The sequence below is a fragment of the Grammomys surdaster genome, unplaced genomic scaffold (assembly GCF_004785775.1).
Source record: "Grammomys surdaster isolate TR1022 unplaced genomic scaffold, NIH_TR_1.0 168, whole genome shotgun sequence".
NCBI classification, from domain to species: domain Eukaryota; kingdom Metazoa; phylum Chordata; class Mammalia; order Rodentia; family Muridae; genus Grammomys; species Grammomys surdaster.
The window spans coordinates 8,053,422-8,069,701 of NW_021604616.1; the positions used below are offsets into that span (position 1 = coordinate 8,053,422).

Genomic DNA, 16,280 nt, shown 5'->3' on the forward strand with positions numbered 1-16,280 from the left:
CCTCTCTGTCAGTGGTAGACATTACATGACCCTCCCCTAGCCAAATAAGGGAGAGAGGAATGTTCTGGGTATTAGAGGCACTAAGAATAAATCTGAGCTATCTCGGATAAGATTACTTTCAACACTTTATTTCATGTTTTCTGACACGGACCCCCAATCTGTAATTATCTCAGTGACACTGCGGGGGCGGGGGGGGGGATTAGTACTTTCTAGATACTCTGGCTTCGTTTTTCTCTTTTATTTGCTTTTATTTGTTTATTTATTTACTTATTTTTGCCTGTATCTTTAGGCTTGAGAGTTGGAGTGTGTGCGTGTGTGTTTGTGTGTGTGTGTTCCTCCAGAGTGGAAAAAAAAAAGTGCTGAAGAGTCCTAGGGAGATGAGGCTATTTTTGTTTGAAGCTGATACTTTTAGCTGAGCCACAAGTACTGCTTGGAAAGGGCTTAGGTTGTTTCCAGGGGAGAACTCTGCAGAGAAGAGGCAAAGTTCAACAAGACCACAAAAACCAGCCGAAACAGCCAGGAAAAGGAAGAGCCCTTGCCTTAACCCTCTCCCAGAGTTTTTTAATCCTACTTGAATCGGCAAAGTGCCACTTGACTGGAACTTTTCACCTGATTGATTTCTGCACCCACCATGACTGAGATCACCGCTGAAGGTACTGTTGCTTGGGGAGATTACGTAACGTAAATCAACAGTCACAGAGTACTACAGGCTTCTAGTTATTTTCATCTGTGAGTCAACATAGAATTTGCAAAATGAAATTGGGAGCTGAGAGGTTGCCAGATATGTGTGTTTGGGGGAGCAAGGAGAGATTTCTCTGGAATTTTGCATGTGGGAAGTGTTCTCTGTTACGCTAGAGGCCCCACTGATCTCTCCTTTATCACCTCACCTCTATAAATAGCTGAAGACATGGTGGCTGAGTTCTTATTAAGCAAAAATTATAAGACATGTGAGGATGGAGATGGAAAAAATCAAAATATTATGTGTGATGTGTCAGTTTAGAAATATGATCTAGAGCACTTTTTCTTTATAGTATTTAAAATGTGAATTCTTGAATGCCTTTCCTTTCCAGTTAGGATAGACAGCTTGCTCGTATGCATCTCAGATAGAAGTGCCTTGAAGAATCATAGTCATTTTATTATTGATATATGCTCAACCACAAAGTTAGACATTTCAGAAAGTCAGACCACTCTAACTTTAAAAAATAAAGCATTTAACTCTTACAAATCTAACTATTTCGTGAACTCATTTTTTTTCTCTGTAAGTAGTGAGTTTTATATTTATATTAACAAATATTTTCTATTTAAACTCTTATAATACACACACACACACACACACACTTCTTACTAATGAAGTAATCCTTTAAAAATAATACAAGCTCATTTTAGTTGAGGTAAAACTATGGGAGATAGGCCTAACATTCTCTTTGGCAGCTATAAGAACATAAAGCAAGCAGTACTTTTGACAGTTTTCAAGTTAAATGACATTTTGTTTTTAACCAGACTGTAAAATAGAAATCTATGAATTTTATCTCTTTTGTGGGTAGAATCTATATCCAGAAAATAATTTTCTCTGCAGATTTAGTCAATATCTGTGAAGAAAAAAAATGCTTTGCTTTTTAGATAATATTAGTTACAAGTTATAGATAGTCTGTCACCACAAAATAATAACAATAATTACTGAGAGATTTCCTTTATTAGGCATTTTATTTAGAATTATATGAACATTTCCTTTGTGAGACCTCAAACCATTCCACTAAGTAGCATTTTGATCTCTATTTCACACACACAAAAATCTGTTACTCAGATATTCCATGACTTGTCCATTACCAAACTGTAGTCAAGATTGAGTGTCAGCCCCTTGAAGCCAGCCTGTGTTTTCTCGTTTCCTTTAGAGAATATAAAATTTACTGTTTGTCAGTTTTAGTTCAGAATTTGCTGACTTAATATAAATAGTATTTTTTCCATTCTTTGGACACTCTGTGTCATGTGGCCCTTATGTTGGCCTTGAAAAGATCTGTCTATAAATGTGTCTTGACTATTCCTGTACAAAATTAAAAAACGTCTGTGCATTCCTGTCAGCCTATGCTCTGAACTGAACTCAGACTGCTGCTAATTTCAGATATTGCTTACCAGTTGTGCCCCTTGATTATAGTGCATGTTCTATATGCATTTGCTATATCCATAGCACGCTTTATTAAAGGATTGTTGTTCTGAAATAGAATGATTTGTACAAATAGGGAGTTGAAAGACATTGTGAAGTCTCTTTGGTAGGACCCATAAAAAGCAACTGAGTGACTCTAAGTTGACTATGTGAGCCCAGCCTATAATTTTCATTTCCCATGGTCTGGTCTTTGCAGTTGGTAGGATCTCTACCATGTGAACGTGAGTGTTGTACTTACTCCTTCTCTGCAATGATCTGTTTATTTGTCAGAAGAAACTTAGATTGCCAGTTCAATAAATTTGTCTCGTTTGTGCTTAGTCAACCTCCTCAGTTTTCCAAAGGATTTTATACTTTTTATTTTATCCTGTGATTCCCACTCTTTGTTTCTTATCGATAACAACCTTTTTTCTCTCTTTCTGTTTTGCCTTTCATTGTTTTGTAAAGGCCTTGTTTCTCATTGTCCTTTCAGCCTCGGATTGTCTTTTCTTTCATCTACCTCTAATGCATGCCACAATTACCAAACTTAAAGACTCTTTCACTTATATTTTTCTATTGATATTTCAAGTTGGATAATTCCTCCAGTTTGGGGGGGGGGGGCATGTTCCATGTAAAGAGTATTCCAGGCTCAGAGTATTAGTTGAAACAGAAATCAAAATTGAGCCCCAAAGGATTTTAGGGAAACAACACCTTTTATTCTAGCCATGATAAAGATGGTAATGATAACACCCAGTCAATATATGTTCTGGAGACTTAAGATATCAGACTTACACTGCTTTGTTGCTATTTGTAGAGTATGAAACTAAGGTTTAGGAAGGTTATGAAATATGCAAGGACTGATACAGCTTCAGTTCATGTCTGAAGACAGTGAAGTTGAATCTGCTTTTTCATTTTGTGAGATGCAGAGTTAGTTTGATATTGGGTAGCTCTTGGATGTCTCCTACATTGAGTAGCTGAGATTAGGCTCAGACCATAGCAGCACCAACCAGTGCTCAGATCAGATCAGAAGCTTTAAATAAGACTCTCTTCATTTCTTATTCCTCTCATCCTGTACTTAAAGACAGAAGAAAGAAATAAATATCAAAGCCTAAAGCATTGTTTGACAGACCCAGACAACTGATAGACAAAACAATAGCTAGAAATGATTTTTTCATTTTTATTACTTTTATTTTTTTACAGTCCAGTTGTTACCCCCATCATTGTCCACACTCCCTAGAAGAGAAAGATTTAAAAACAGACAACTGAGAAGAAGAAAGACAGAAAAGGAAAGTAAATCAGCCCCAATAAGTAGATAAGTAGACAAATGAGGAAAATTTGTAATTGAGGCTATATGAACCACCATAGTACAAACCAATAGAAAGAGATACTAAGGAGAAGAATGCATTAAAACAAGGGACAGTCTATCCTTATGTGCAGCATTGGTGGACTATGAATCAGGCAATCTTGAAAAAGAAAACTTGTAATGGGAATATCGATTATTTGATGACCTAGCTGCTTGATGAGACTTAGGGAAATGCTCTTCTGTGCCAACTGAGATGACCACATCAAGATATGATTTTAAACTATTATTATTTGGAGATACAGGATAAATTATATGTGGTTAATGTAGATGCTTTTGTAGTTCCAAACAATACCCTATAAAGGAAAATGTGAATGTCAGTATGTTAAGACAGAATATATGCTGAATGATCTACAGAAAAAAAATTAATCTCATTGTCCTAATTCTGTGAATATGTAATTATTCCCAAAATAAGGAATTTAGACAAAAAGTTAATGTGTTTAGTAATGTAACTTTTAATAAAATTTTACTTCCTCTTATAAGGTAACTGAGGCAGTAAGGCAGATTGACTTGGTTTGAGTGGCTGAAACTGCTTTATTACTGTAACAGCCAGAGACTCAAGCCTTTCTGAGGGGATGAAGACTGAACACACTGAGAGAGAATGAGTGACATCTATTTGTACATAGCTAGCTACCAGGAAGTTACAGTTTGTTTTGGTAGTTTAATTAGGCACGGGGTAGGTTGCTTCTATACCTATGTGTATTGTTCCTACAGGTTGAGGAGAATGGTCAGGCTGGGGCTAAGGCATTCTTTATGGCTAGGGGCTGTTGCACAGTATAGCTACACTCAGTCCCTCATGATCTGAGGCTATTACTGGCCATATTGAAATCAAGAGGTCAGGTGGTCATCGAATCGACAGACTACCAAATATAAAACTCAAGCTGCTTTTTTGTTTCATTACTCCATTTTTAGTGGAAACCAATATAAATCTATCAGGCCTAGGGATTTCGGATATTTATTATGCTAACAGCAGATGAGAAAGTAATAATTTAATTATATTCATTATTATATAGGTAACTGGAAGCTAGTCTTATTTATCAAAATTATAAGTGACATTAATTACAAACATTAATCAGTAGACGTTATCTTTTAATGTATTTTGTGGAAAAATCTGAGCAACACACACAAAAAAGTCCTAAAAAGTGCTGTAAGTTGGGCCTTTTAAACACAAAACCAAATAGAGCCCAACAAAGGTACATTTATACGTAGGAACCTCTTGCATACTATTACAAAAACAATAAAAGACAGGTGTCATATAAACCCAATCTGTCTAGCTAGTTGGTAAATTTGGTTCATGCTTTCTTAACTGAACAAAGTACCCAGTATGCAAGTTGCAAACTCTCTGGCAAAAATGAGCAGAACTCTTGTCCTTATACCACCAGCCTAAGCTGGGTTCCCCTAAGTTTTTCCTGTATCTACTATTATTGTTAATAATACTGGCTACTCTTACTTTATAAGCACATAATTTTATGCAGAATATTCTATCAGTTTAACAATTTCTTAATCTCTCACTTTTTATTTTTGATCACCATTGTGACCATAGTTTCAAGTCAGTCTCCTTTACAGTGTGTAAATGAATTGAGACTATTCAGAAGCTTTAAAAAAAAAGGCTTAGACATCTCTAGAGACTCTAAATTTCCAATGTTGTTCACATTAATATTTAATCAGTTAAGAGAATTTAATATTATGGAAACACAGAACAGAGGACAAGCAAGTTTAACATAGTCTATAACAGTGGTTCTAAACCTTCATAATGCTGAAACCCTTTAGTACAGTGTTTTAAGTTGTGATGACCCTCAACCATAAAATTATTTTCACTGCTACATTCTAACTGTAATTTTGCTACTGTTATAAATTATAATGTAAATATAGTATATACAGGATATCTGATAGATAACCCTTATCAGAGTCACAACCCACAGGTTGAGAACCACTGGTCTATGTTGACCTGTGGGTTAGACATATCAACTGGAAAGGAGAATACAGAAGTGGTTGTCATTTTTCAGTTAAATTTTTAATGGTGAATTTGGTTTGCTTATTTAGAGCTTAATATTATAATATAATAATATAATAATATAGTAATATATATATATAATATTATAATATTATTGCTTATTTTTCCCCTTTGAATAAAGAGAAATCCTTTGGGGACAAATGAACAAAAAATGCATATGTTAGACATAATATAACACATTTTTAAAGCACACTTTAGAAAAAAATCTTTATCTGGCATCTGACATCTCAAAACAATGTGAGTTTTGAAATTTGATCCCTGACTTAAAGTTCTAGGAGGATCTATTAAAGTTAAGGTAATTTTTCTCTGCTGCTTGCTTTGGTTGATATAATTGACATTCAGTTTCTGATAGGAAGAGCTAAGTTGCATTGCCCCAAGTGGTTTAAGCAGATAGATGAAGTTGCTAGTCCAGAAAGATAGTAATTTCCATATTCAAAAGAAGCTGAGGGCTGGAGAGATGGCTCAGTGGTTAAGAGCACTGACTGCACTTCCAGAGGTCCTGAGTTCAAATCCCAGCAACCACATGGTGGCTAACAACCATCTGTAATGAGATCTGATGCCCTCTTCTGGTGTGTCTGAAAACAGCTACAGTGTATTCATATATAATAAATAAATAAATCTTAAAAAAAAAAAAAAAGAAGCTGAGATGAGTTTCTTTGCAAGTATATGATAGATGCAGTCCTGTTCCCAGGCTCTAAGCTGTTCTTTGTAAACATCAAACATCTCCACATCTCGCTTCCTGAAGTCAGGATGCCAGAGACACAGAACTTACAGTTTTTATTGATGCTTTGGTATATAAATGAGCTGTTTCCTCATAAACTGGACAGTCTATGTCACAACATATATTAAGTATTACATTTATACATATAGAGACTAAAAACCCTGACTAGTAAATACTAACTCATTATCTGTTGGCAGTGAGGATATAATCTTTTAATTCATGTGGACAATCACAGTTTGCATCTGGCACTCTGCACTTTGCAGGATAAAACTGCATTTATTCAGAAGCATGAGACTAGACTCCATCGTGAAAAGTTTTGTCTTTGGTGCTTCCTCTAACTTCTCCCTTCTCTGACTTTCGTTAGTTCTAAGTGGAGAAAATCTAAGGAAAGGGGAAAATCTTTGCTTTACTAATGTTTGAGGGTTTACTAATGTTGTAAATACATTTACAGACAATGTATTTTTAACAAGGTGTCCCAGAAAATTTTATTATTGCCTTTTAAAATAAAACCATCTTGTCAGTGGGAGAACATTTTGTTTGAGGTTAGTCATATAATCTGAATTGAAGAGTCAAATACAAAGTAGCATGTTGGCATTCATCATTATGGGTAATACTTTCAACTGGGACTTTTCTTTAACACACACTATTGTCTGGGGAAACAAGAGCAAATGTAAATGACTACAGTTTGGTGAGCTGCCAATCTTGAGAATCAATATATATAGCTATATAACTTAATTTTTCTCCATCCTGATGGACAGAAGAATCCAAAAAGCAATATAAAACCAAAGTTCATGGACAAGGGTCAGTGACTGCCACAAAAGAGAAAAGTCTTAGTTAAAACTTGATGTTCTTAATTGAAAGGATACAGATATAAATAAAAGAAAATAGAAAAGAAATAATTCCATCTCCAGATCATTGACATTCTAGGATAATTCATTTAGTGCTGCTGCATTGATATTTTTCATTGAATTAATATCTTGGTCATGAGTTTTATGTACAGCTAGAGGAAAAAAAATTCATTTGCAACTGAAGTAAGAACATCTGTCATAAAACACTCTGTTACAGGTTTAGGATAATGAATAACCAGTCAAGAACTTCATCATGAATTTTACTTCATAAAAATTCTTTTAAACAGTGGTTTTCAACTTTCCTAGTGATGCAAGCCTTTAATACAGTTCGTCATGTTCGAGTGACTCCAAACCATAAAATTATTTTGTTGCTACTGCATACTGTAATTTTACTACTGTTATGAATATAATATAAATGTCTGTGTTTTCTGATGCTTTTAGGCAACCCTTGTGAAAGAGACTTTCAACCCAAAGGAGTTCAAAATTCACAAATTGAGAACCACTGTTTTAAGATATCTATTAAGAAGAATATATGATAGAGATAAGTATAGTTGCTCATAGCTTTCAGGTAACTTGGATCAAACTACTCAACTATAGAAATGCCAACCTTAATTTCTCCCATGTTGATACAAAAGATGGTTTTTAGGTCATTCCAAAGGATTGAAATGTTGGGAATGTTAAATAGCTATACTATTAGCAACAACAAAGCCATTATACAAATACAGAAATCTATTTCAAAGATTAGACAATTATTTGTGATAGAGTAAAAATTTTCTTAAGTATTTTATGTAAGTTTATGATAAAATGCAAAGAATAAAGCTGATAAAAATAAAAACAATTCTTAAAATATAAATGATTTGTCGTCCTTGGTTTGTTATTAAAAACTTCATAGTGGTGAGCAATGAACAAAAATGTTAACTTTAAGAAATACAGGCATCGAGATTCACAAGCTAAAGAGAATGGCACATTTTTCCCTCAAGAAGAAAAATCAGGAAAAGGTGCTGGCTTACTTTCTGTGCCCTTGAGCTAATGACTTGAGAGGTGATAGCATAATTTGAAGAGAGCTGTAGGAAGAAACAGCTGCGCTGGGTAAACAGAAAGAAGGCTGTTTGCTGGATTACCTGCTACAGTTTTGCAGAAGCTAACCAACACAGTTGAGGGAGGGTTACCTTTTTTGAACACAGTCTCCTTATATTGTAACCTGTTCAACTCTATATGTCTGTCGAGAGGATGTTTGGTATTTCCTTGATCTTTGAAATATAACCACAGTAAGGAATGTGCAGTAAAAGCACAGAGAAACTCAAGCTTTAAATAACCCTGTGTTACAGATCAAAATGCACGGAAACTCAAGGGTAAAAAAAAATTATTGTGGTGATTGCTGATACATATATACATCTGTGGATTTATCATTAGAAAGTCTTGACCTGTCACAGTCATTATTTGTCCAATGTTTGAAGAAATATACCTGTTTTGTTGTTGTTGTTTTGTTTGTTTTACATCACTTCTAAGGGCTGGATAGAGACCATTACATGCCTATTGTGAAAGCCGGGGAGAAAATGTGATTTATGTTGATAAACATGGAGTTTCTTATATGTATGTCTTCTGTGAAGTCTTCAGAGACTAACATCTTTTTTTTATACTTCATTGGGGCCATCCACATAAGGACCACATAAGGAGATGCAGGTTATGAAAGAGTTACCATTTCAAATGCTCAGCAGTCTATCTCTTACTATTCGGCAATGCTGCTGCTGACTATGTAGAAGAATTCCGGCACACTAGGGGCTGGGTTACTAGCACCATATAATTCAGCTCAGTACTGTTTAAAAACAAAAAGCTGACAACCTCTGGCAAACAGTGTAGTAAGCATCCTTAACATGTATCGCTTACTTCAAAACAACTTTTTTAGTCTGCCTAAAATTAGTAATTAGCCAAGCATTATTATTATACTACTGTCAAACTAGGGTAACCTTTGTTTTCTTGAGCGTTGCCAAAGTATTTTCTTATTTCTCGTCTCAGCTACACACACTGTGGATCCTATAAAATGGCCAAATCCAGACAGGAACACATCTGTACACATTTCTAGCACTTCTGCACATTAGATCAGTGTACATAGACTAATATATCTGGAGGATTCCTTTTCCGCTTTGTTTTTTCTTTGTCTCTTGGACTCTTCTCAGTAACTGCAGTGCTTTCTTAGAGAATAACATGGGAAACTTTTTCTGTGAGCTTTGGCTAGACAGTGTGTTAAATCTTCATTATGAAATAAAAGACAATTCATTTCTTTCATTCACATCTGTATAAAAATATTGGAGGTAAAAAAGCACTTCTTATAAGTTCAGAGCTGAAAGAAATATTAGTCAGTATATCTTTATTTATTTCTTAATTTAAAATAAATGCTTTAAAATGATGTACAACAAACAATACTCATATTAATTGTATACAAGGAACTATTTAAATACATGTATAACTGTTATTTAAGTCAATTAAACATATACGTGTTTTAATTATTTAAATCATTAATTATTTAATATCATTATTTATCCTTTCTGTATGGTGAAAATATTCAAAATTCTATTTTAAAACATTTGTGAAAGATATAGGCACTGGTCTTTAAATTAATATATATCACTAAGCACTATTGAGATTGACATGCACATAGCCAGTAGCTCTTTCAAGAAACTATTTCTAGCATGTCTGAAAATTTATTTTTAGGTGTCTGACCACACTCTTATCTCAGAGCCATGAATCCAGGTTCTGTTTCTTTAACCCTCTGTTAACTCATTGCTGGTATTAAGAGTCATGTACTTTGTGTGCAGTTATAGGTAGTGTCCTTCTTCTTGCTGATAAAACTCACAATCTATCCATTGAACTTTCTTTTTAGGCAGAGGTAGCTCTTTTGATGAACAATGCTGATATACTCAGTCTTTTCTTTTATTCATTGTGATTCTTTCATCAATATATATTTCATTCATGACGCTTTGTCCTATGATAAAGAAGTGGGAAAAGTTCCCTCAGTAGAGGGAAAAAATTGTCACTTTGCATACTCAAATGAAGCCTATATACTACCATTTAAATCTCATTGAAAAACTCTGGGAAGGGTGATTTTGGTGCTATCGACTAGAAATGCCCCAATGAATTGTAAGAAAAAACCTAGTCCTACTCTATATACAAAAATCGGTGTTTGGAGGAACATGGAGAGAGGAATATAATACAAAGAACTTCTCAGAGATGAAGAATTAATCCTTATAATAATGACTCCTCACAGAGGCTCTGTGTGCAGCAACTCAACCATTGCCACACAGAAGGTATAAAACTAGATCCAAATAATTCAACATTTACTGGCAGCCATGTTAATTGCTGACAAGCATTGTACTTAAAGCTGGGCCACCAGCAGTAATGAAACAATCCCTGCTCCCAGACCCTTCCAGTTGCTCTTAGAACACACCTGTCTAAGAATGAAAACTCTCATTCTCTTGGCTTCTGCATATGCCACCCTTCCTAGCAGGTGACAGTAGCCAGCCACTTTCATATTTTGTTTCTTTTTCTTGATCTACTCACTAATTTTAACTAAACTTCAGAGGTACTTGTTACAATGTGACCTTCAAATACAATGTGACTCTCATTCACAGCCAAGACAACAGTTACCCAGTTTCCACCACTGCTCTTCTCCCAGTTGCCAACTTCAGAAGAGTCATGTAACCCTTTCTCTGGTCATTTTGTTGGCTTTAAGTTTCAAAAGAACCATCCTGTTTCTGTGTTAAAGGATGCCTTTTTGAGGCAAAATATTTAACTCTGCCGCACTGAGGAAGGGATGCATAAAAGAGATACTAATAATTTTTATTGTTTTTAAAACTAAAGAAAAAATTCAGGCAGTTAGTGAAAAAAGTGATGTTTGTAAGTATAAGAGCTTTGGGGATGGGTAGGTGTTCAATTTGGATGCAATTATAAAAAATGAATGTGCAACTTATGGTTAGAACTACACTAGAAAATTACAAATAATATGTAATATTGATTAGAGATTCACAAAGTATAACCCCAGGACAATAGCATCAGTAGAAACTACAGGAGCTAGGTACTTAGTACAAAAGTAAATATTCATGTATTGAATTCTTGGGTTTATGTTCCTTCCTCTCTTCCCAAACAAAAGTTTCAATTTGACTATGAATCAGTTGCTTCCTGGTACATGGATAAAGCCAAACACAATTGGAAGATATTTCAATAATAACTACATTTGTCTTGAATATACATATACTATTTGTCTTCTCATCACTGACTTTAAAATAGCAATGCACATAGTATTTACATTTCATTAGGTATTGTAAGTAACTTATAAATTAATGAATTATATGGTTGATGTTTGCATGCTGAATGCAAACATTATGGCCAGACATATAAAGGTCCCGAGCTTCATCAAGTTTGCTATATACTGGGTGGTTGAGTAGAGTGTATTTCAGGAACAAATTCCTATTGATAAGAAAAGTAATTATATTTTCAGTAAATTGCTTATAGTAAAAACGGTTAAAATTCATCTACAACATTAATAGAAATTTTCACCATGGGTTTATTACTACCTACAGTAATGATTCTTTTTTTTTTGAACAATGGGATTCTGAAGATAACCAATATTAGGTAATAGAAATGAAAAGGTAAGAACTTTTGTTTGGAAGAGAGGAAGGAATATAAACCTAAGAATTCAATACATGAACACTGAATCTCATTAGATTTCTCAAATCAGCACTTCCTTTTCTGTCCCAGAGTTCTATATTGGATTATTTATTGTTTGGATTATATTTTTGCACTAATTATTTCCCCTCAATTTATATTTCTCCTAGTCTAGTTTAAATGCCTATAAAATCATATTTGGACATCTGTATATGACACTATATTTTTCAAAAATTTCTGGAGCAAAATTTTCCACTTCATGTTCTCTGTCTCTCACGAAATGGCATTTTCTCTTCTATATTGAAAGATATACTTTCCTCTTCAGGAATGGGGCAGAACTGTGTGACAACTTCCAAAAGCAAATTAGAGTGAAATTAATTCCAAGTCTATACTCTAACGAATATAAAAATATAAGCATGTCTATTTACTAGAGAATTTGCTTCTGAAACAATGCCTTCTAAGGTCAAGTAACTTCTAAAGATGCCTATGTGAAAATACCAGAACTTTGGACCATGCACCCTACTGATCCAACAGCCAGCACCAACTTTCTAGCCATGTGAATGAGTCTTTTAGAAAAATAATCACCCAGCTCCCAGCTGATGACAAACAACTAGTGCATTATGTAAGCACCTTCTACTCTCATGTGTACTACTATGAAAATTCAATCCATAATTCCTGTCACCCAACAGTAATGATAACTTTTTTGTAAAACTGTTTGAGGCAGGTTCAATGTGATGTCAGACAACTATACCATAATTGTCCTTCTCTAAGCTTATCATCCATCTGTCTCCACATTCATGCCTTTATGCACAAAAAACATTTAAGGAATCTCAACCATTATAAAAGCATTGGTCTTGTTACTAGAGTTACACAATTGAATATAAGAACTAACATGAGAAGAAGATAGGGCAAAGATCTAATTGCTCTGATCAATAAATTTCTGTAAATATGAAAAGATTATTATTTTTTGTTTAAGATGTCTAAAGTACATCATGTGTATGGGTTATGGATTTTAGACACTTTGTTTTTCTAAGTACTTTTACATATAACTTTACGTAGGATAGCATTTGATTTGTCTATTAATGGAGAATTTTAGAAATACTAGTTATGGTATATCGAATAATTGCTTCCTAAAATATCTTTAACCCAATTGCAAGAACATTGAAATATTTTTGCTTCAGTTGGCATAAGGCATTTTGCAAATGAGATTAGAAGATCATCCTTCATTATGTTGGTGAAACCAGTCTAACACAGGAGTCTGCTGCAGTTGATAATCTTCCCTTACAGAAGGAGATCTAATGCCATTATTCATCTAGCCACTAAAGGCTTTTAAGATAACTGAAGAGATCAGGAACAAAGGGGAATGAGAAGCAATAGAAACATATATCTGTGGCCTTCAGAAATAAAAGTAGCAATAAGAAACTAATATACTATTTATATTTGGTTCATGTAAACCTATCCTGATGTAAGGTTTTAGCAGAGGCACATTATCATGATAGATGAATTGCCAGTTTTCTTTCTTTTTTTTCTGTTTCCTTTTCTATTGGTTATTTTATTTATTTACATTTCAAATGTTATTCCCCCTTCCCAGTTTCCCCTCTGCAATGTTCCTATCCCATCCCCCTGCCCCTCCTTCTGTGGGGATGCTTCACCTCCCACCCAACCTGCTTCTGCCTCACTACCCCAGTATTCCTCTACATTAGGGCATCAAGCCTCCACAGGACGAAGAGCCTCCCATTCCATTAATGCTAGATAAGGCCATCCTCTGCTACATATGCAGCTGGAGCCATGGGTCCATCCATGTGTACTATTTGGTTTGTAGTTTAGTCCCTGGGAACTGTCGGGGATCTGGTTGGTTGATACTGTTGTTCTTCCTATGGGGTTGCAAACCCCCTCAGCTCCTTCAGTTCTTCCTCTAACTCCTCCATTGAGGTCCCTGTGCTCAGTCTGTTGTCTGGATTTTGAGCATTCCCATCCCCAGCTGTATCAGTCAGGCTCTGGCAGAGCCTCTCAGGGGCCAGCTATACCAGGCTCCTGTCAGCAAGTGCTTCTTGGTATCAGCAATAGTGTCTGGGTTTGGTATCTGCAGATGGGTGAGGCGGCCTCTGGATGGCCTTTCCTTCAGTCTCTGCTCCACTCTTTGTCTTTGCATTTCCTTTGGACAGGAACAATTCTGTGCTAATATTTTTGAGATAGGTGGGTGGCCCCATCCCTCAACCCGGGTTTGTGCCTAACCTCTGGATATGGTCTCTACAGGTTCTATCTTCTCTTTGTTGGGTATTTTGACTAATGTCATCCCTGTTGGTTCCTGGGAACCTCTTGTTTCCTTGGCATCTGGGCCTTTCTAGTGGCTACCACCATGTACCCCATTCCCCAGTGCTGCACACCTCCTTTCAATTTCCTGACCCTCTGCACTTCTCCTCTATCTGATTTTTTTTGAATTTCTTCTGTTTCTGTTGTTATCTTTCCCTTTTCATTTCTGATTTTGTTGATTTGGATACTGTTTCTGTGCTCTCCGGTTAGTCTGGCTAATGGTTTATCTACCCTGTTGATTTTCTCAAAGAACCAGCTCCTGAATTTGTTGATTCTTAGTATAGTTCTCTTTGTTTCTACTTGGTTGATTTTAACCCTGAGATAGATTATTTACTGCCATCTACTCCTCTTAGGTATATTTGCTTCTTGAGATTTCAGATGTACTGTTAAGATGCTAGTTAGTGTATGCTTTTGCCAGTTTCTTTATGGAGGCCCTCAGAGCTATGAGTTTTCCTCTAAGCACTGCTTGTGAAAGTGTCCCATAAGTTTCGGTACATGGTACCTTCATTTTTGTTCTAAAATGTCTTTAATTTCTTTCTTTATTCTTCTATGACAAAATTATTTTTGGGTAGAGAGCTGTTCAGTTTCAATCAGTTTGTTGGGATTTCTGTTTTTGTTTTTGTTGTTGTTGTTATTGAAGAACAGCTTTAGTGCATGGTGATCTTCTGATGGGATGCATTAGATTATTGCAATCTTCTCATATCTGTGGAGGCCTGTTTTGTGTCCCATTATATGGTCAGTTTTGAAGAACGTACCAGGAGGTGCTGAGAAGAAGGCATATTCTTTTGTTTTAGGGTGAAATGTTTTACAGATATCTGTTAAATCCATTTGGTTCATAACTTCTGTTAGTTTCATTGTGTCTCTGTTTAGTTTGTTTCCATGATCTGTCAATTGCTGAGAGTGGGGTGTTAGAGTCTCCCATTATTATTGTGTGAGGTGCAATGTCTGCTTTGAGCTTTAGTAAAGTTTCTTTTACAAATGTGAATGCCCTTGCATTTGGCATATAGATGTTCAGAATTGAGAGTTCATCTCGGTAGATTTTCCCTTTGATGAATGCGCAGTGTCCTTACTCATCTTTTTTTTGGTAACTTTTGGTTGAAAGTCAATTTTATTCAGTATTAGAATGCCTACTTCAGCTTGTCTCTTGGGACCATTTGCCTGGAAAATTTTTTTCCAGCCTTTTACTTTGAGGTAGTGTCTGTCTTTGTCACTCAGGTAAGTTTTCTATATGTAACAAAGTGCTCAATTCTTGTTATGTATCCAGTCCGTTAGTCCATGGATTTTTTTCTATTGGGGAATTGAGTGTATTGATGTTGAGAGGTATTAGGAACCAATGATTATTACCTCCTCTTATTTTTGTTGTTAGAGGTGAAATTATGTTTGTGTGGCTCTCTTCTTTTAGTTTTATTGTAAGAAGATTAATTTTTTGCTTTTTATTGGGTGTAGTTTCCATCCTTGTGTGGGAATTTTCCATCTGTTTTCCTTTGTAGGGCTGGACTTGTGCAAAGATATTGTTTAAATTTGTTTTTGTCATGTAATATCTTGGTTTCTCCATCTACAGTAATTGAGAGTTTTGCTGGGTATAGTAGGCTGGGCTAGCATTTTTGTTCTCTTAGGGTCTGTATGACATCTGTCCAGGATCTTCTGGCTTTTAGAATCTCTGTTGAGAAGTCTGGTGTAATACTGATAGGTCTGCCTTTATATGATACTTGAACTTTTTGCCTTACAACTTTTAATATTATTTTTTTGTTCTGTGCACATGGTGTTTTGATGATTATGTGTTGGGAGAATTTTTTTTCTTGTCCAATCTATTTGACATTGTGTAGGCTTCTTGTATGTTTATGGGCATCTCTTTCTTTAGGTTAGGAAAGTTTTCTTCTATAGTTTTATTGAAGATGTTTACTGGCACTTTGAGTTGGGAATCTTCACTTTCTTCTACCTACTATTCTTAGATTTGGGTCTTTTCATTGTGTTCTGGATTTCCTGAGTGTTTTGGGTTAAGAATTTTTTGCATTTTGCATTTTCTTTGACTTTTGTGTCAATGTTTTTTATAGTATCTTTTATACCTGAGATTCTCTCATCTATCTCTTATATTCTGTTGGTGATGCTTATCTATGACTCCTGATCTCTTTTCTAGATTTTCTATCTCTAGGGTTGTCTCCCTTTGTGATTTCTTTATTGATTCTATTTCCATATTTAGATCTTGGATGGTTTGCTCAATTCCT

General features: G+C 35.2%; 1 protein-coding gene across 1 annotated transcript in view; it reads left to right on the forward strand.

The window, feature by feature from the left end:
- Positions 1–335: 335 nt before the first annotated feature.
- The window catches only part of LOC114620355 (triadin-like), a 117,993-nt gene continuing 102,048 nt past the window's right edge, over positions 336–16,280 (forward strand). Inside the window, exon 1 of the mRNA XM_028766462.1 lies at positions 336–653. Coding sequence (XP_028622295.1) covers positions 632–653 — 22 coding nt within the window. The 5' untranslated portion in view covers positions 336–631. The remainder of the gene's footprint in view (positions 654–16,280) is intronic.